General features: G+C 31.5%; 2 protein-coding genes across 9 annotated transcripts in view; one reads left to right on the top strand and one right to left on the bottom strand.

The window, feature by feature from the left end:
* LOC106665013 (14-3-3 protein zeta) overlaps positions 1–9,930 on the top strand; it is a 28,200-nt gene extending 18,270 nt beyond the window's left edge. For 6 of the 8 annotated variants that reach the window (XM_014391131.2, XM_024225885.1, XM_014391136.2 and 3 more), the window contains 3 exons: positions 8,307–8,430; positions 8,549–8,712; positions 9,359–9,930. In XM_014391131.2, coding sequence (XP_014246617.1) covers positions 8,307–8,430; positions 8,549–8,712; positions 9,359–9,514 — 444 coding nt within the window. In that variant the 3' untranslated portion in view covers positions 9,515–9,930. Of the gene's footprint in view, positions 1–8,306; positions 8,431–8,548; positions 8,713–8,864; positions 9,029–9,358 lie in introns of all 8 variants that reach the window. The other 2 variants (XM_014391137.2, XM_014391138.1) reach the window with 1 other exon arrangement.
* A 5,201-nt stretch (positions 9,931–15,131) lies between these two features.
* Positions 15,132–19,870, bottom strand: LOC112126566. The gene is made up of 4 exons (XM_024225876.1): positions 19,674–19,870; positions 16,802–16,826; positions 15,754–15,816; positions 15,132–15,696 (listed from the first exon to the last, which is right to left on the bottom strand). The coding sequence occupies exons 1-4, from the start codon at positions 19,682–19,684 to the stop codon at positions 15,454–15,456; spliced, it is 342 nt and encodes a 113-aa protein (XP_024081644.1). The 5' UTR covers positions 19,685–19,870; the 3' UTR covers positions 15,132–15,453.
* Between the last annotated feature and the right edge of the window lie 178 nt (positions 19,871–20,048).

Here is a 20,048-nt window from a genome sequence, read left to right on the forward strand (position 1 = left end):
AATAAGAAATTAAATTAGAACCAAGAAATGGTTTGTATTAGAGCTATATTATTTGCATGGGCAACTTATGAAGATTTATATTTAGGGCGTTACCACACTGTGTCCTTCCTTTTACAACAAAAATAAACTGTGTGGATATATTGCAACAATGATTCAACCATAAAAGGCTTAGCAAGCTGACAGTGGGAATTTTGTAAACTGGGCAATTCATTAACAGACCATATTTTCCCACGACACCGATTGTTCCTTTAAATATATAATTAATTATTCAGCCTAGTAGTAAATCCGACTTGGGGGCTTTTCCCTCAATTTCAACCACCACTTTCCCGTTACAAACGTTCAGGCTGTGAAAATAACCACGATGGTGGAAGCAAATTGGAACTGGAATGATAGTTTTCGAAAACATTTCGTATTCATCCAGAGGCCTGGGACAATGGACGTCGACTTCCTTTTCCCGTGACTTGAATATCTTCCATTCTAGGTATGAAAAACAGAATGGAAGGTGGGACGGGAATGCGATCGGGGCCGAATGCAACCGAGGGGGGCAGCCTGTAATGAGCAGACATAATGCTTTTGCACGTTTTCTCCGACCCAAAATAAAACGCGCACCATTACAGTTGTACACGTGCAGACTTCCCTTAGTTTTCTTTTGGATAAAAGTATCAACGAACATTTTGTTTTATGTACGCCTGATTTTACGATTGGGTGGGGAAGACATATAACTTGGATTCATATGAGATTTCCTTTTGAGATCTGCTGGTTGACAAAGTTAACTTGCTTCCTATCTTTTGGCCTGCTAGATAAAACAGGATAGACCAGAGTATAATGATAGTGAAATAACAAGGTCAATTCTACTTACACGTTAAACTGCCCAAAACACATTTCTTCAAAATTTGCTTGGGATTTTTCCCTGTTGCCTCACCTGCACGCCCTGGTCAGTCATACACCTATAATCAAATCTCACACCACATCAGAATTTCCTTAAATATAGTTCGCGGCCCCTTTAATTTTTATGGTTCCCCTACTCAGTTATGAATTATTTAGCCTAAGTATACCAACACAACAGAAGTATTAAAGTACTAATTGGAAATCCTTTGAACCTGCCTGACTCAACGATAAAGTTCACTTCAACTTCACAGCCATAATTGGAATTTGTTCGAATGAGCCAGTATTTAGGTGTGCCATTCTCTTCTGTTTCTCTTGGTTTTAAAGCCAGCCTTCCTGAACGATTCTTAACGAACTGCACTATCTAAATCCCAATAAGTCATGGATAATTATAAATTGTCTGAAAATAAACCTTTATTATAAGAAAAATTACGCAATTAAATCTGTATTTCCTCAACTTGAGTCTTAGATAAGTTCTTGTCTATTTGACTCAACGATAAAGTTACAGGTAGTTGTTTTTTTTTTTTTTTAAGTTTTTATTTTTATTTAGAGCTATCAGGCAACAGCTACTAGGATTAAATTGCACGATTTAAAAAAAAAATTCCGGGGGGAAAATGGATTTTTTTCGCCTTAGCGATAATATTTTAAGATTTTACGGTCATAATTAAAATCAAATTGCACGATAGAATGAGATTTACAGTTTTGTTACATTATTTATTTTTTAAAAAGTTATAATGAACGTTAATTTTGTTGTTGGTTTTCATTCACAAAGGCCTTTCCAATTGGCTCGCAATTACATTCATGCATATATTTTCATTAGTAAAAAAAAAGTAGAAAAACTTTTCAGTGCTAAGCATGATGTCTAGTGACATGTAAGGAATAATTATGAAAATAACAACGATATTAAAATTAAAGATACTTGACTTCATATTGAATCCAATTTCGAAGGAGTGTCATGGCTAGGAAATATGTATATATATTTTTCTTATTTTTTATTTTTTTTAAATATGGTAATTTTTACATGATAAATTAACTTCGTTCGTGCTTTAGTGTGACGTACTCACATTATACATTCGAGGCCCTCCCCTTCCCGGATCGTCAAAAGCGTCTATAAAGAAATAAAAAGCGGCTGTTGAATTGTTGTAACATTGAACTTGTCCTTAATTAATTCTTGAATTGATTCCTAATAAATCCCCGGGCGATTTTTTTTATGTTATCTATTGCCACAATGCGTCGCAGCTCCCGGCTCTTGTCGTGGTAACGAGCGATTTCCGGAATGTAAAGAATTTCTGACCCCTTTTTTAGCTTGAACGTTTTTGAAATTTTTCCAGCATCGTCCCAGATGAGTTAAGATCAAACAGTAACAGTCTGATCTCCCCATCGATTATAAATTCTTGATACAACCTTTAGAAACTATGCAAACATCCTCAATTCTGTCTTAGATATTACCATTTCCTCTTAACGTTATATTTTTATATACTTAAGTGTTAATTTTAAACAATTAGTTTATTAAATCTGATTAAATTTGTGTTAATAATTTATAAATTAATAAATGAATAACTAGAATGCAAAATGGAGACACTGTTGTTGCATTTGTAAATACGTTCAAACATGTTATTCATGTATCTTGCACCTTTAATGGTAATATCGTGTGCATGTGTTGTGAGTAAAGTTCATTTTGAAATAAATAATGGAAAAGATCACAAGTGAACTATTTTCCCCCCGTCGGGTTTGTAAAGTTTGCCACTTGTTTTATTTTGAATACTATTTTACGAGTACCTTATTTGTCTTTGTTAGCTGTTGAAACGCTGTGATTTATCTTCTTCAGCGCCAGCTTTATCAGTCCTCTTCTAGGAAATATCTCAGAAACATGGCCCAAATTTAAAACTGAATGTCGAAATAACATAGCAGTAATATTTTCATTAACCCACTCAAGTTTTATAATTGGCCTCCTTCCCCAGACCACTTTTTTAATTGTCTGGAGTGTCAATTGGCCCTCTCTTACAAGCAAGCCTAGTACCATTGTCCTGTTGTTAGGAGGAATATTCCGCATCATGTGCTTGTAGTTGTGTTTCTGCACGGGCATAATACCCTCCCGGGTTATTTTCATATCTTTTATTTGCTCGCAATTTGGTTACAAGGAGAGGGGAAAATTAAAAAAGTAGAACATTTTGTAGAAGTGGTCTATTGACGCGCCACGCCCTTGCCGTACAGCAGGAAGCCTGCATACAATGGCCTACAGGAAGAGGAGGTACCGCTGAATAGGGAGAAGCCTATACTCGTGCACCTAGGGTTTATCTCTGTACGGCCAGTTTCCATTTCATGCGTTATGTAGGTCAAACAAGTGTCCCGGTGCCGCTCATAAAATATGTTTCAGTTTCAGCCTTCACCCGATAAGGGAAAAACCCTTCGGAGTAGGACAACTGTATTGTCCAATGAATCTTTTTTATACAGTAAAATACGTTTTGTGAAGGTGATAATACACACCAACGTTCGTGTTAACTTGTAGTAAAAAAATCTAACCTAACTGTGGAAAAGTATTTCATTTGAGAGAATAATTTCTATTGAAATAAATAATGATAATTCTAAATAAATAACAAGTATATAAAATGTCTCAAATGAAACTAAATCTTTTCTTTCCCACAGCGAAAAATAAAGTCCCAGAAAGCTGCTTTAATTCAGGGATAGACAGGACACATTTACCACGTTCTATAAAAATTTCTAGCTTCAATATCGGATAAAATTTCAAAAAGTACGCAAATGTTAACGAAATATCCGAAAAGCTATACAATTTAAAAAACCAATGACCTAACAGAAATTTCACTCGTTTCAGGAATTTGGTGCAAATTAAAGTTGATTTCTTGTTAAAATAAATTAAATATAATAGTTATCATTAAATTAAATAGTTACTTGCACAGAGTTCTGCTTAATTCGATTTGCTTCAAAATTCAGTTTATTGTAGGGACAAATTTTTTATGGTTGTTTGTAATAAAGGTGTTAATTTCTACTATTTTTTACTTACTTTGGTCGATTATCAAATAAAAAGAAACAAATAGACGTCAAATTAATCAAGACCAACCTACCATTGTCTTGCCGCAGAAAAAGTAATTATTTTTTATTTTTTGAAAATGAAATAAAAAATTGTGTAATTTCACGAACTGAAATGCATTAAATAAAAGGGGGATGAGTCAGTAGTGAAACGAAGGAGCACCGGCCCTTAAATAACAAGGCATGCGGCTTTTTTCCCCACCTCTTATCCTGTCGCAGCATTCTGCTTCGCACTTTCTTCCTTTTATTATTAACACTCGACCTGGTTTCCTCGAGGAAAATTTTCGACCTGTTCCATCCATCGGTGGAAATCGGTTTTAAAGCTTTCTAACACACCCCGTGGGAGATGATGTTAATCAAGCCCCGGCCAGATGGAAAAATGGGCCAGCCGATGAAAGTCCCGGCCGAAGCTGAGGTGACTGCTCCATGGCTTCTTCGACCGGGAAGGGAGGGTCACTCAGGAATGTCGTATATGGATTGCACTTTTCTACCAACCGGTTTTTATTCTAGGAGTGAGTTAATAGACTGCTCATTCAGTCGTTCTTCGATCCCCACAATAAAGAATTGCTAAGAGCTAGCAATTTTTTTTACTATAACTTATTTGATTACAACTGGCAACTTGAGCCATCTTATAAAATTCATGTAATCAGTCAGGATTACACTTCGGTCCCATCTTTCATTCTTGGTCGTTTATGTAGACTTTGCGACCTTCATTAAGTGGAAAATGCCATAACAGCTGCAAAGCAAACTTGGAGGAAACCCAGAATTTCTAGCCATCCCGTGAAGTTTCAATAAAACCGAAAATGATAACAGACTTGCGCTTTCGTAAAATCGAATCCATCAACTTAAATAAATATTGACGATAAGATGAATTATGTATTATGAAATATGAATTACACTTGTGGTTAGTCTAATGAAAAAATTTACTTTGCAATCTAATCGCATTTCCACAACGACGAAGTATATTATTGTACTTTAAGATATCTTACAGTTCCATTCCATTATTCCATCTTCAGAAGAATCGAGAAACTTTTAAATATACAAATTTTCATTTTTTGTCGTAAGCAATTTTATTTAATTGAAAAGTATATTTGGCAAAATGCTGCAAAAAAAACATGCGGCATTATACCTTTGGAGTAACTTAAAGCTTAAGTTATAGGTTTACGATAACTTAAGCTTTAAGTTATAGGAAGTTAGAAATATAAGCTTTAAGTTATAGGAAGTTAGAAATATTTAATATTTTCAAATTGTTATTTGACGCAGAAAAATAAAACTGAATTTATTTATTTATTGAAACAAAGGCAGTTTATTGAGGAAAAATCGATTTGCGACTAATTTACATTGTTTGACTATAATTACATTGTTTATTGTAAGACATTTTACGTCGCCGTTGATGGATTTTTATTATGATTCTCAGTTGAAAGAAAGGAGGTCAAATTTTAACGTTGCTACTTCAGGGGGGGGGGGTGCCCTGTTTGTCGAATAGATCCACAGGTGGTTTTTGGTCAGCCGATGTCAGACCTTTGTTGGGCGAGACCTTAGAAGTTTCAACCATGAGCCTTCGGTACGTCGGGTCTGCGTACTGGTATAACAGGTTAGGTACGGTCGGTCTATCGGAAGCGTCTTCGGAGGGATGACAGGAAGAAGGGTTGTTCGGGCCCTGAGTTGACGAGTCCTCGCCCATCCCCTCTCGGCCGGGCTAGAACTACGAGGAAAGCAATCAATGAGTCGATACTGCCCCGGGAGAAGGGCTGCGCCCCACCCAACGACGTCATTTTCTGCACCTCTGCGCAAGCCCCTCTCCATAGCCCGGCGGCTTTAGGCTCATTTCAGCTACTCCAACCCCCCGACCCTTCCCTCTTGACCGGTCTCATCCTACCCTCGATTTAAAAATTATAGACGTATTCAAAGGGGAAATATTTTCTTTTATCTCTCATCTGTGGTACACAAAACATCCTATTTACGTTGTTTTTCTACGTGACCTTAGTAGTACAAAATTACGCAAAATACTACGCCATATGACTACAACTATGCCTTCCCAAACCGAGAAATACAAATAAATATGCTCCCGTTTTAGAGTAATAAACGTTTTAAGTTTCTTATTATTGATCAGAAACTGAAACAATTTCGTCTTTATTCAGTTTTAAAACAAAATACTTTTTTCCGTATTTTTAATCTCAATTGAGCTAGTACACATTATAGTTGTGCAACCCGATGGCCTTCCTTGCTTAAAATCAGATTATTAATAAATTTGGTAACAATAGCTTGCAAGAAGAATTTTTTAATAGTAATAACTAATAATTAACTTAAACTAATAATTAGTTTAAGATGGATTGGAGTATTTATTTTCATTTGTGATGTGGCATAGGTTGGCTCTGGGTAATTTCTTGCATCTGTAGGTGGGGTGCTTCGTGATGAACCACTGGTGTTGACTGTAGGTGCACCAACATTCCCATGTTAACATTAGAGATGGCCAAGTCATTGTGGGTAGTTTGGTGCCGAACATTTCATGGTGCAATGTTATTAATCGGAGGATACGGGTCTGAGTTTGTGAATCAGATGCCAATGACAATTTGGCGCAACCAATATTATCAGAATAGAGAATTCAAAGAAAAATTAAATTTACATGAACTGTTTGTCAAGTTATTTTTTATAGCATTAACATGTTCATTACAGCACTGATTTGTAAAGACTCTCCCGAAGTGAGATGCGGTCGGATGGTGGTATTGATAACATACATATATCATTACATTACATTCTACACATCAAATATTTTTCACATAGTCTAATTGTCCAACAATTTTGCTTTACTTTTCCTATTTATCCCTCTCTATATAATCCTGAAAGGATAATCTGGCCGAACCATTACCAACACAACATTGTATCTCTTCGTCGGCTCTTTTCTATACCAACTTCCTTCCCCACTCCTTCCAACATATATAAACATAAAACAGCAAAATCTCACTGGCACTCTCAACACGACACGCAAGAATGGCACAATTACACAGAAGACAAACACTTTTGAGTGAGTAGAAATACTTTGATTGAATATAAAAAATATATTTTGCATTGTATAAATTCCCATTTTCCACATCCTAAATGTATTTGTTAAATGTAAACAATGTTTGTAAATCCCAGGCCCTGAAGATGATCTCAATAAAAATCGAAACGTTGGCACGATAAAGAAAATGTTTTTCTGAAACCTACATCACATCAGACCACATCTCACGATTTCTGAATAATTTTGGCGAATGTTTTGATTAAATAAAATTTAATTTAAAAAAAAATTACCAAATGTTAAATCAGAAAACTGTCTTCACTGTTATGTTTCAAAGCGAAGTAAAGGCCTATGACACCAATTTGATTCCAAAAATAGCCCCAACAACCTTTCAAAACAAAGGTTTTCTAGAAGGGGTAATGTCGTTAAAGAACGACCACCATAGCAAATCGTTCAATTGGAATTGATATGTTGGCACCTTTTAAGTGTAGCCTGCAAAGTTTTGTGCAGTGTTGCTGGATACTTATTTTTCCTAAATCTTAATTGGTATTTGTTTTACATCTTACGTCCTATAAAAATTTATGCTGTATACTCAGCATCAATTTTTGTGCATTTGCAGGAATTTCAGTGAGTGTGGACGAGACAACCACAAGAATTTATCCTACATTCAACGACAGTTTGCTACGAACAAGATTTGCACCACTTAAAGGCTCTCAATGTGGACAATTCTGCCGCACAAAGCAAAGCATATTATTATAGCTGTTGTTCCAGAATGGCATAAATCTTGCAATGCACTCCTTTAAAAATAACATTTTCATAGTGGTACAAATCATTGTCGTAATGTCACGATTCCTTCCAAGAATCTAAAGTTATAGAATTAGGAAATCAAAGCTTCATTTATTTATTTTTAAGTGCAAATCATAAGTGAAACAAAGCGAAAACTAGTATTTTGTTGTATCACACACACACACACGGATTGGATGAGTGGTTGAGAACTTTCAAAATGAATGGGAGAGGCGGCCACTGCAGTTACTGTGTTAAAATAAAACTTATATGTCCTATACTGTACAAGTGAGAAAAATAGTTGCATACCATCAACAGAAGTGAATCAGCAGCAGCATAAAGAATAAATGACAATTCAATAGAAATACTTTTAGATTTAATAAAATAATTGGTGGATATAAATATTTGCTAATAAACTTACAATTTGGATCCATTGTTAATTTGGTTTGTTAATAAAGTTGGACAATAATAACCAAAATTGATGATTCAGTGATGGGGCTCCCACCTTGGTCATTAAAGTAAATTTATAATTAACATTGACGTTGTAATAGCTTGAATATTTCTTATATGTAAATTTTACTTAAATTTCCAGGCGTTATTAGACAGGTTCCTTATCCCCAAGGCTAGCAATGCTGAAAGTAAAGTATTTTACTTGAAAATGAAAGGTGACTACTACAGGTACCTTGCTGAGGTTGCTACCGGAGATACACGGAACGGTATGTATTACTTTTGATTATTTAAAACAGAAATGCTTTAATATAGTTGTTTCGAACTCTTTAGCAAGAGTTCTGTTAAACTCTTAGAAACAATGTCTGACATAAAAGATTTTTTTAGCTGTTGTTGAAGATTCACAAAAAGCATATCAAGATGCTTTTGAAATCAGCAAGTCAAAGATGCAGCCTACACATCCAATTAGGCTAGGACTTGCGCTGAATTTTTCAGTCTTCTACTACGAAATCCTCAATTCGCCAGACAAAGCTTGTCATCTTGCCAAACAGGTTTGTCCATATATAATAAGAAACTCAGGAAGAGAAGGAAAAACAACAGTTTGGGAAGATAGAGCGCCAAAAATAAATTCAAACCAAGACCGAAACAAAGGGGAAGCCTTTTATTTTCGCGATTTTCACTTATCTTTCTTTTTTCATTGCAGCTGTGGTAGACGACTCACAAAAGGCATACCAAGAAGCTTTTGATATTGCCAAGTCGAAAATGCAACCTACCCATCCTATTCGTCTCGGCCTTGCACTTAACTTCTCAGTATTCTATTATGAAATCATCAATTCCCAAGGCCGTGCCTGCCACCTGGCTAAACAGGTAACAACATGAGCGGAAAGATAGTTCACCATTGAGGTTGAGTTTTCAAGACATGATGGTTGCGTACATTTATCAAAACTCGCTGAACGAAGGAGATAGTAACTAACTTGTGTGGATATCTTGAGTTGTTGTTTTTTTTAGTTTGGTGGAGTACTAATCTATGCTCATGTTGTTTTTTCCAGTGAGTGCACTTTTGGTGTAAATCTAACCCAAACTGTTGAAATTTTCTGTTCATTTTTAAATTAATTCATTAAGTTTGTCCAATAGATAGTTTTATTGTACAATTAGTTCACAGTAAGACAAATTTCATTATATTCTTCCATTTGACAGGCATTTGATGACGCGATAGCAGAGCTGGATACGCTGAATGAAGACAGCTACAAAGACTCCACACTGATCATGCAGCTGCTGAGAGACAACCTGACTTTGTGGACGTCCGACACACATGGAGATGGAGATGAGCCACAAGAGGGAGGCGATAATTAAACCACCAAAACAACTCCTCCCTTTCTACATCCCCTCGACACCTTTTTATCCTCAGCCTTTCCATAAAAAAAAATAATATTAAAATAAAAAGCCATAAGTACCACAAATCATTACCCTCATTTGACCCATTATTCTCCACTTCTCCCAATTTTCCTTATGCCCCCTCCTAAAAATAAAAAAAAATCCCACTTTATACTCTATTACCCTAAATTGTAAAAAAAAAAAAAAAAAATTGTACTCACCGCATTCACTTTTGCAAAAGCGACGTATATAAACCTATGCCAAGCAGCACAATCCCTCAGTTTGTTTCAATGTATATACTATATATATATATATAAAACTAAATTTTGCTGGCCTTTCATCTTTTGTTCAGTTTGCATTCTTTTCTTTTTTTAAATTATATACTTATTAAATTATTTCGTAATGTTTCCTCCACTTTTTATTTTTGTTTTTTCTTCTTTTTTTTATTTTATATAATATATATATATAAACAAAAAATAAAATGTTTAGGGTTAAAACAAAAACTTATTTTTTGTGCTAGTACGTTTTGCTTGATTTTTTTTATTTTATTTTTTTTTTGTTCCAGTGCCAAAAATGCTTTACAAATGTTTTCAGGCATAGTTTTTGTACGTTGACAATTAAAAGTTAATACAAAAAAATTATAAAAGTGACAAGAAAGTTGAAAACCTGTTTAATGCAACTTTATAATTAAGTCGACTCTCGTGTGATTGGAGCATACATGTCACATTTGCGGCAACGCCAAACATATTTCCTTTGCCTAATAATATGATGACCATTGTGGTTTGTAACTGTAAAATGGAAGTGGTTGTGTTAAGGAAATAGTCAAGAGTGGAACTTATTGATCAGGGTGTCTTTGTCCGTAGTTCTGTGAATGTGTACTGTGTCCAATGTCTCATCATAATTGAATAACCTGTTTGAATGGACTGAGATTTTATTTGTCACATTTCATTACAATTTAGGAGGTGAGAGAGCTAAACCATTTTCATTATAAAAATAATCATTTCAACATTTTTAAGAGAAAAAGAATTGAATGATAATTAATACAAAAACTATACTAGTAACATCATTTTTATTATATAATGAATCATGTATTAATTGTAATTATTTGTTTTTCAATTTGTTAAGTCACTTTTTATAGCATAATTCCAGATAAAATTATTTTCCGCTTTCACCATTGCTGTACTGTTAATTATTGTGATCTGTTAGATTTTTCTCTGGAAATTGTGTAAGGTTTTTTATTACAGCAGCATTTTTTTGCTGTCAATAAAAATTATGTTATTAAAAAATCATCCCTTTTTCATTGTAGACATTAAATCTACTTACTTTTAAGACTTGGCTATGGTAGATCAGTCCTGGGAGCAAATATAACAGGATAATGAAGTGTATGTGTCGATGTGCCCTTTACAAAAAGATATTTATAAAAGAAAAATGCACATTTTCTCCCCCTTTGACTTTTAAAAAAAATGTCATATTAGCTGTATATTTGTCATATTGTGTCAATGGCAGGTGTCTTAAATTTTTTCAAAAAGATATTTAAACGATGTATTAAGTGGTTTCTTAACTGACTGTGAAGGTCACTGTTGTCTCTCCCTCGACTTTTCCTATCCGATGGAACTTTCTAAGGTTTATATTTGTCCGTTAGAAACTTAGTTTAATGCCTGTAGAGCCACATTAAAAATTGTAGTGAAGCTTAGTGTGAAAGCCACATTGCTCAAATGAAAGAATTAGAGCGCTCATTTTGGGAAAAGTTATAATGGAACAAAATACATTTTAGAAAGTTCTGTGTTCATGTCAAATATTTATATAGATACATATAAATATTAATAAATAAAAAGGGGTTATATTTTATTTCAATATTGTCCACATGAAGGAAAAAGAAAACAGGAAACTAGTTTTTAAACAATTTCTGATATGTATGAAAAATAAAAAGACTACTTGGAAGTTTTCATGATTCTTGGCTAAAGATTTTACAAAAATTGAAAACCAATTATGAATTACTTTTTACATGATGATCACGTTTTGTTGATAGCAGATTTTAGCTTGTAATTATTTTATTACTTTACATACTAAACAAGAAAGAACATTTGTGGAAAGGAATTAGTACTCGCCATTTTTTTAATTTAGTTATTTGTTATGGATAATATGCAATAAATCAGTCAACTAACAAAAAAAGTACTGTGGTGCTAGATATTAATATGCGAACTTCCATTTGAAGCTTTTATAGAGATAATAGTCAATAATCGGTGGAAAGATCAATTTTTTACTGGGTAATGTGAAATGCTCTGAAACAGAATTGTTAATTAAGGTGCTTTTATAGTTCATGAGCTTTGTTCTATTGGGATTGGAGTTCAAGTAAAAAGTCTACGTGTAAATTGGCAGAAATTTTAAATTTACAAGACCAATCCTAGTTTCAGTTGTTATAAATACATACAATAAAATGGTGAGAGTAATTGAATTGATATTTCAAATTTCACTAATGAATTTGCTGCTCCACCATAGAAGTTACACTTAACAAAACTATGCTGAGAAACTACAGCAAGGTAAGTTAATAGTTTTTTCCTTGTTATAACTTTCTCTGTGGAAGATGCCATATTGTTGGCACTGGAACAAACTAATCCTGTATACTTATGGTATTAAGGTTGGAATTTGCACAAAATTAAAATTTAAAGAAAAAATGTATTGAAACTGACAACTGAAGTTAGTTTTAAAATTATAACTGCTAAAAAATAAAACTAATTTCATTTTTATTCAGTTAGTATTTGTATTCACGTTTTTTTTTAATGTGTTATGCCTATTTATTTAGTGTATAACATTACAAATGAAAAGCAGCTGCTAAAATTAAGTTTTTACTGTTAGGCAGTGGCATTCTGGTTGATTAATTTTGTGGTTTTTCCTATTGGGTTTGCCAACCATTTGCTGCAAATTTTAATAGATTACAAGATTAAGCAATTTCTTAGTTTGTTAAAGAATAATCAATCTTGGAATTGTGATAAAATTTGCACTTTTTTTGCTCCAACTTTTATTAATCAAAATTTGTTTATTGCCAACGCTGTTTTTTCAATAACCATATTATATACATAAAAAAAGTAATTTAAAAGAAATTAAATCTAAATCTTACATTACTTTTAAACGGCTACCTGTCAACAAATTAGTTAGAAAAATCCCTTGGAGTTAAATCTTTAAAACAAATGTTTAAATTATATATATGAACGCCAATCTAAATTATGGCGGCTGAACCGTTCTTTCGGATTTTCATTCTTGATGTCTTCAATGGGAGCCCTGACAGCAAATTTATTCAGAAAATGGTCAAAAGTAGAAATTATTAATCATGAGGACAATAAATAAATAATTAAAATATGAATGGTGGAAAGGCCAGAGCAGGATTCAATCTAAGTCTGAAATTATCTGTTGGCCATATTGTCTCTCTGACTTGCAGTTACAGAACTTTTCTCTACAAAAAAAAACATTACTTTTCAGAACTAAAATTGTATTATTGTGTATTATATTTTTTACAGAACCACAAATCAATTTGGAGTTAAAGGAACTCATAATTTATTGTCCAAATTTTAAGAATAATATATAGAATAAACAACAGTACAATGGCATTTGCCTCTTTTTCTGCCAAAAGGATAGATTTACCAATTCATATCGGATTTACTGCCATGTGAAGTTTCGCCATTCAGTCAATTATATTTTATAGACAGCTGTGGATGAATGTTCAGGAATAAAAAACTAAACTGCATAGTTTTGACAGCCCTTGGTGGCATTTTGACTAAAAACCCTTTTGCTGAACTATAGTGGACTGCAGCTGAAACAATGCAGCAAAACTTTTAATTTGAACTTGCATTTTGTTGTCTACTGATAATTGTACATAGATTTAATAAACCCACAGCTGAAGAAATAGCTTGCTCTTAAATTTTTCAGAAGGAGAACAGCCAAGTCCAACGCATCGTTGTGCAATATTGTCAATCACATTGAAATTACATCTCTAGGACGCAATAAAAATAATAAATTTGTAACATTTCTTAAAATTCATTATCAATTTTGAAATTGTTTCTAGACAAGCTGTACCGTATAAAACTCATAAAATAATATATACCTATTACTTCTCAAATTACAACTATGTTGAACATAAGCTTTAGTCTTTACTCTCATACTTTATGTTTATGTGTCATTATTAAGAACAATAGCGATGAAAATTTCATAACAATAGAAGCTAATAAATCTTGCATTTTATATTACTTTTGAAATTAAACTTATAAAACAATTTGAACTAAACATGAATGATAAAGTTCGAGAAATTAATTTTCAATATAAAACAAATAAGTAATTTTACTATCCATACATTATTAACAGCATATCATATATATTTCACATGTAAATAAGATTCACTGGTGTAAACTAAATTTGTTGTAAAAAAATAAACTATTTTCTATATATTCTATATTCTGTACATTATTATATATTGTTTCTAAATTTAGCTACAAGACCAAAAATTAAACTTAAAAAATTGCTATTAATTGAGGCCAAAAAATAAGTCCTGAGATTTTCTCCTGAGGCCATCAGACAGACAATCTTCGTCAATGTAATCAGCTGGGTTGGACTGTTAGAAGTGTTTCGCCAATTTGTCATCTTCTGTAGGCCTCTTCCAAATGCATCTGACTAGCCCAGCAAGGAATAGGCAGACCAAGATGATTGGTGAGAAACAAATTACAAACAATATATACTACCACTTTATAAAGTCAACAATAAACTGTATAAAACATCATAAACTAGCTTAAGGGAAATTCTAAAAATTAATTGTACTCAAATACAAGAAAAAATTATTAAGATTTAACTAACAATTTTGTTGTACCACTAAATGATTTTCTGGATTTTAGGTGAATTTTCTTTCAAACCATCATAAGTAAATAATTTGTATTAATAGGCATGAACTTTTGATCTTATTTAATTCTGTTAATGTTAACATAAGTATGTTGTAATGAACATAATGATAAAAATACATATAGTTAAATAAACAAAAAAATACGAGTGTCTGGTATTTTTGCCTTTGAGTGTACATTGAAATTACTAATAAATTATTGTAGATTACTACATATGAAATGAAATATTATTTTTGAAATTATAGTTATAAAGCTTATATAACTACTAAAGCCTAGTGAAATTATACACTATTCTTCAAAGCTTTAAGGCATGCTATAAAGTTATAAAAATAAAATAAGTTACATACATCTTACTTTTGTTATAACTGGTATTATGAAAATGCAAATAAATTAATAACACATTGTAAAACGTTAAATGTAAATATCAGCTTCACCCTATTAATTGTATGATTGAATGTTTCTTTTTTACTCCTTTATTATTCATAATTTAAAATAATTGTTCAAATAGTAATTAAAGTGATAGTTTTAACCCGATTTTAAAATAATGTTAATAGCATAAAATTAATTTTATTCCATTACTGAATCATTGAGCACTGACACAACTTTTTTATTTAATATTTTTCTTATGATTTTTTAATTTTAGTATTTCAACCATAGCTTTTCAAACAAATTATTAAAGCAGTTTAAAATTAATTATTTCTGCTAATAAAAAATTAACTTACTTAATAATTGAGTAGTGTAGTGTAAGATAAATTTTTGCTAAGTTTTAACTTAATTTCAGTATTATCAAGTATGTGCAAATATTTTATGTGAAATATATGTGATAGTTTAAAATAGTTCCTCTAATGAAAATTGTTTTAAACATAAAATAATAATGAATCATGAAAACACACCCAATTAAATTTAAGATAGAAAAAGTTTATGATTGTCTAAGCAGTGCTGTGCTGATGACTGACAACATTCCCTCAGCATTTAAGAAAACTGTAGGAGGATTACCAAATATGTAGTTGCTGCAGCAACAATCTGTCAAAACATTTATTTCTGTAAATTTAACATTTTATCCTGGTTTGATTCAATATCGTTATGAATTATGAGAACGATAAGCAACAATGTTATCAAGAGTAATATTAAAAATAAATCCTTATGCGTAAATAAAATGGAGAAACGTTTGTTACTTTCAACACTAACCGAAGTCACAAGTGGATATCCTAGTGTGAAGAAACCATTGGCAGTGAAGTTAACTGTTTGCTTCATCGTAACGTACAGTTGTAACTTTTCCTGTTAAGCAATACTTTTTATCATTAGTCATAAATAACATTTTGTTTTAAACCTCACATTTTGACAAAGTTCTTTGCTTTTCTTCATCAATCTGAAGAGTACATCGTTAAATTTTTCTATCTGAAATATAGTGTGTACACTTGATATAAATAACATAATTAAGTATTTAAAATATTTATGCATGCTTAATTTAAAATATTATAAATTTATTGAATCTGAATTATTAATTCTCCTAGAATAATAAACCAATTAAAGCGAGCTAAATGTAATAGGTGAAATAGTTAACAGAAGCAGAATTAAATTTGATGTAATTTATCTTTCAGTGAAAAAAATTAATTGCAAAGTTGTTAAATATTGTATTAGAAAAATTCACAAAACGTGTTCATGATAACAATAAAAATAAAATGTCCATGGCATGGATTCCACTTAAATTTAACTTCATCTCTTCATACATTTTATCTTCTTGTTGTTGTATGAAATAAATATAAGTGTCTCCCATTCATCATTATTGATCGATGGCACAAAATGGTGAGTTAATTGGATTGGATGTTTATGATTGTCGATTTCACGTGGACGATGACAAATGTCTTTATTTTGTCTATTAAATTGAGGGGAATTTGATTCTAAAATATTAACTGATTTTTTTAAAATTATTCAAGTTTTAATTAACCAATCTAAACTTGTTATTAACACATGACAAATTTACATAGATGTTGAATAATATTTTTGAAAAAAGAAATTTTTTTTCATTAATTTAAACGTTTAAATGTAGTCTTGGTAATAAAAATTATTTCTAAGGAGACTAAAATGATTGTATTTTGAATTCTTGTTATTCCAACTTTTTCAATGAGAGGCTTATTTTCTAAAGTTTGAACATGCCTACTACTAGAATTTTTACTTTACAGCAATGATTTAACTAATTAAATTTAATTTAAACTTTAATTACATCTGTGGCTTCATGAACATTGTTTTATTGTTTCTTTAATTTATTATATTTAAATTATTTATTATTNAGTTAAATAATATTTAATTTATTATAAAAATAGGTTAGTCTGTCTTACACCAAATCTTATTATTAATAAATATAAATGAAGTCTAATCTTACCTTTTCTTTTGTGTTGTGGCAACTCCTACAAATGAAATAAATTAAAATTAAACTTTTGAAACTCAATGAGACCATGGCTGGAAAATTTCCAGTGCCTTTAAAAATATAATACATTCCATGTATGTAGTTGTACGACATATATAAAATAATAACAAGATTCTTTGTTGAATATATGTTACCAGCCAGACTGGCATATCTGGCCAGCTCGGTGACTCTGAGCACCAAGATGTGTTTGTCAATGTGAACTAATTTGAGCATATTTGTTGTCCGGTTTAGATTTTCAGAAATTATTTCTAGGTAAGCGCAAAATTGCAAAACGATCAAAAGAAGAGTAAGGCTTTGTATAAATTCAGCTATTGCTGTGAATATATATATTGTACTTGTTCTCCTTGTTATTATGTGAGATGTATAAAAAGCAATTTCACCCACAATTCCAATTAAAACTGAATGCATACAATTGAATACTGTTTTCTGAGGGTTATACATTTTTTTAATATTTTTGAGCAAGATATTGTATTTTTTCTTCTTATGGTAAAAATTGATCTGATGCAGTATGATGGGTATTATTCTCATTACTCTTGGAATCGTAAGCAACAGCTTGTCCATCCCACTCCATGTAGGCCAAACATTTTTAAAATAGAGTGAGACAAAGCAGATGATCAATATCATACAAAATACCGTAACCACAGTAGAATAGATAATCGCATAAGCTGTTATTTCAAAATTGACGTTACACGGCAGAACGCCCATGATTCTGCTCAATGGAAACAATATCCCTGAACTTTTCAAAATACATGGATTACGTTTCATGATTGTGTTGAGTGAAGCATCTAGAAAACTGATTGGACATGTAGTACATAAAGAAAGTGATTTGAACAAATGACAAACGGGAGGCCAATTCAGACACGATATGGCTTGTTAAATTTCTAAAAATATGATGTTTCTAATGATAAAATCAATAAAATCAAATTAAAAATAAATATTTTAATGTATTACAACCACACACAAACAAAATCTTGCACTTTTTTATATGTACATTAATTTTTAACATTTGCAATTGTAAGAACAAGATGCCAAATTATTGCCAAATATTTACTATTATATTAATATTATTAAAGTAATTATTAATCTGTTTATATCACATTTTCCTGTTATTGTGATATACTGAAATACAATTGCTGTTCAGAGACAGTCCTTAACAGTTAACAGGAGCCAATAACAAAAATAATTACATTTTTAACACATTAAATAACATGAGAATGTAGTATAATTAATACAAAGTCGTGGTTTTGAGTCCTGCTCATGACATTAATTTCTCAACTCAACATAGTTTGCATAAAATTAGAGTAATTATTTTGATTAATTGGACCAACAAAAACATAAACTACATAGATTAATACTAGTATCACAGATCCACAGTCCAAAAGTACGCTGGTGTTCGCTTCTGTTGAGTCAATGTCTATGTAGTTTATTTTTTTTAATTACAGCGAATTTTGACCCAAATTTGCAAAAGATGAATTTACTTTGCAAAAGGGTAAAATTGATTTGCAAAAGAGTGAATTTAGTTTGCACAATAGTTGATTTAATTGCAAAAGGGTTAATTTAATTAGCAAAAGAGTGAATTTAATTTGCAATAGGGTTTATTTAATTTGCACAAGAGAATTGAGTTTGTAAAAGGGTAAAATTGATTTGCAAAAAAGGAAATTTAATTAGTGAAAGAATCAATTTAATTTGGAAAAAGGTGAATTAATTTACAAAAGAGTGAGTTGTATTTGTAAAAGGGTGAAATTGATTTGGAAAAGAGTGAATTTAGTTTGCACAAGGGTTGATTTTATTGACAAAAGGGCGAATTTATTTAGCAAAAGTTGCAAATTTTATTTGCAAAACAGAATTGAGTTTGAAAAAAGGGTAAAATTGATTTGCAAAAAGTGAATTTAGTTTACACAAGAGTTGTTTTTATTGGTAAAGGGGTGAATTTAACTAGCAAAAAGGGTAGATTTATTGTGCAAAAGGGTGAATTTAATTTGCAAAAAATAAAATTGAGTTTGCAAAAAAGTGAATTTAATTAGCAAAAGAGTGAATTTACTTTGGAAAAGGGTTAATTTAATTTACAAAAGAGTGAGTTGAATTTGTAAAAGAGTGAAATTGGTTTGCAAAAGATTGAATTTAATTTGTAAAAGGGTGGATTTAATTTGAAAAAATATGAATTTAATTTGCAAAAGGGTGAAATTGATTTACAAAACAGTGAATTTAGTTTGCTCAAGGGAGGAATTAATTTGCAAAAGAGTGAAATTGATTTTCAAAGGGGTGAATCTAATTTGAAAAAGAGTGAATTGTATTGAGTTGCAGATTGCAGAAAAAGCTTATACAACTGTCAATAACATAACTCGACTAAAAGAGAACAAATAATTCTCACAATACCTTACACAGCTTAAAATTTAAAGGTAGCGTCTTATGTATTTCTTCATTGCTTAATTGTTTTTTAGAAGGACGTGTGAGTAAAACAATTCCAAATCATTGGAAGTGATATTAATTGCAGCCATTGAGTTAAGTAAAACGGAAGATTTTTATGACCGCCATCCTTGAAAGAGCGACCGGGAATATCGTTCGAGGATCAAATCAATTTCCGGTTCTTTTGATGTTAAATACATCTCTTAAACAATGCCGTAATAAACTTTTCAATGCACTAAACATCATTTTCAACTAGGAAGGTTGAAACGATTTACATTCCTATAATGTACATAGCTTTACTAGCGCACCTTTTTTATCTACTTTAGGCTTGATTCAAAATTAATGCAACGCAATTTAAAAAAAAATCATCTATGAATAAAAGTTTAAATAATTTTTTTTTTAGAATTTTTAATTTACTAACCACTTGGTCATTTTAATGTTTTCTCTCTTTAACTCTCAGCTCTAATCGTCATGCGTTTTATTTTTATTTAAAACATTATTTCCCTTGTTTGAGTGTTTCCAGCAAAACATAAAAATAATTTTCCACGTGCGGACTTGAACTACAGGAAGGTGAAGGACTCAAGGAGGGATTATCTCAACTAATGACACAGACGTTGTCGTGACAGCTCACTGAAGACATTTACAATGTACAAGGAAGTTGTATTGTACAATTACATTCAATCACTACTACGTGCGACGTTGTTGAAGTCCCCCTCAAAACCCATTTTTACTCCGTTAGATTTATTATTAAAATTATCGACGATTCTCAAATTTAAATTTTAACAGTGTTTCATGC

Source organism: Cimex lectularius, unplaced genomic scaffold (genome assembly GCF_000648675.2).
Source record: "Cimex lectularius strain Harlan isolate CLEC.00 unplaced genomic scaffold, Clec_2.1 scaffold32, whole genome shotgun sequence".
NCBI classification, from domain to species: domain Eukaryota; kingdom Metazoa; phylum Arthropoda; class Insecta; order Hemiptera; family Cimicidae; genus Cimex; species Cimex lectularius.

Bases quoted from the DNA above. Each gene is read 5' to 3' on its own strand.
- LOC112126566 (XM_024225876.1), bottom strand. The intron at 15,817-16,801 runs GTAAGATTAGAC...ACTATATTTCAG, and splicing joins GCCACAACACAAAAGAAAAG to ATAGAAAAATTTAACGATGT. The intron at 15,697-15,753 runs GTGAGGTTTAAA...ATTGCTTAACAG, and splicing joins GCAAAGAACTTTGTCAAAAT to GAAAAGTTACAACTGTACGT.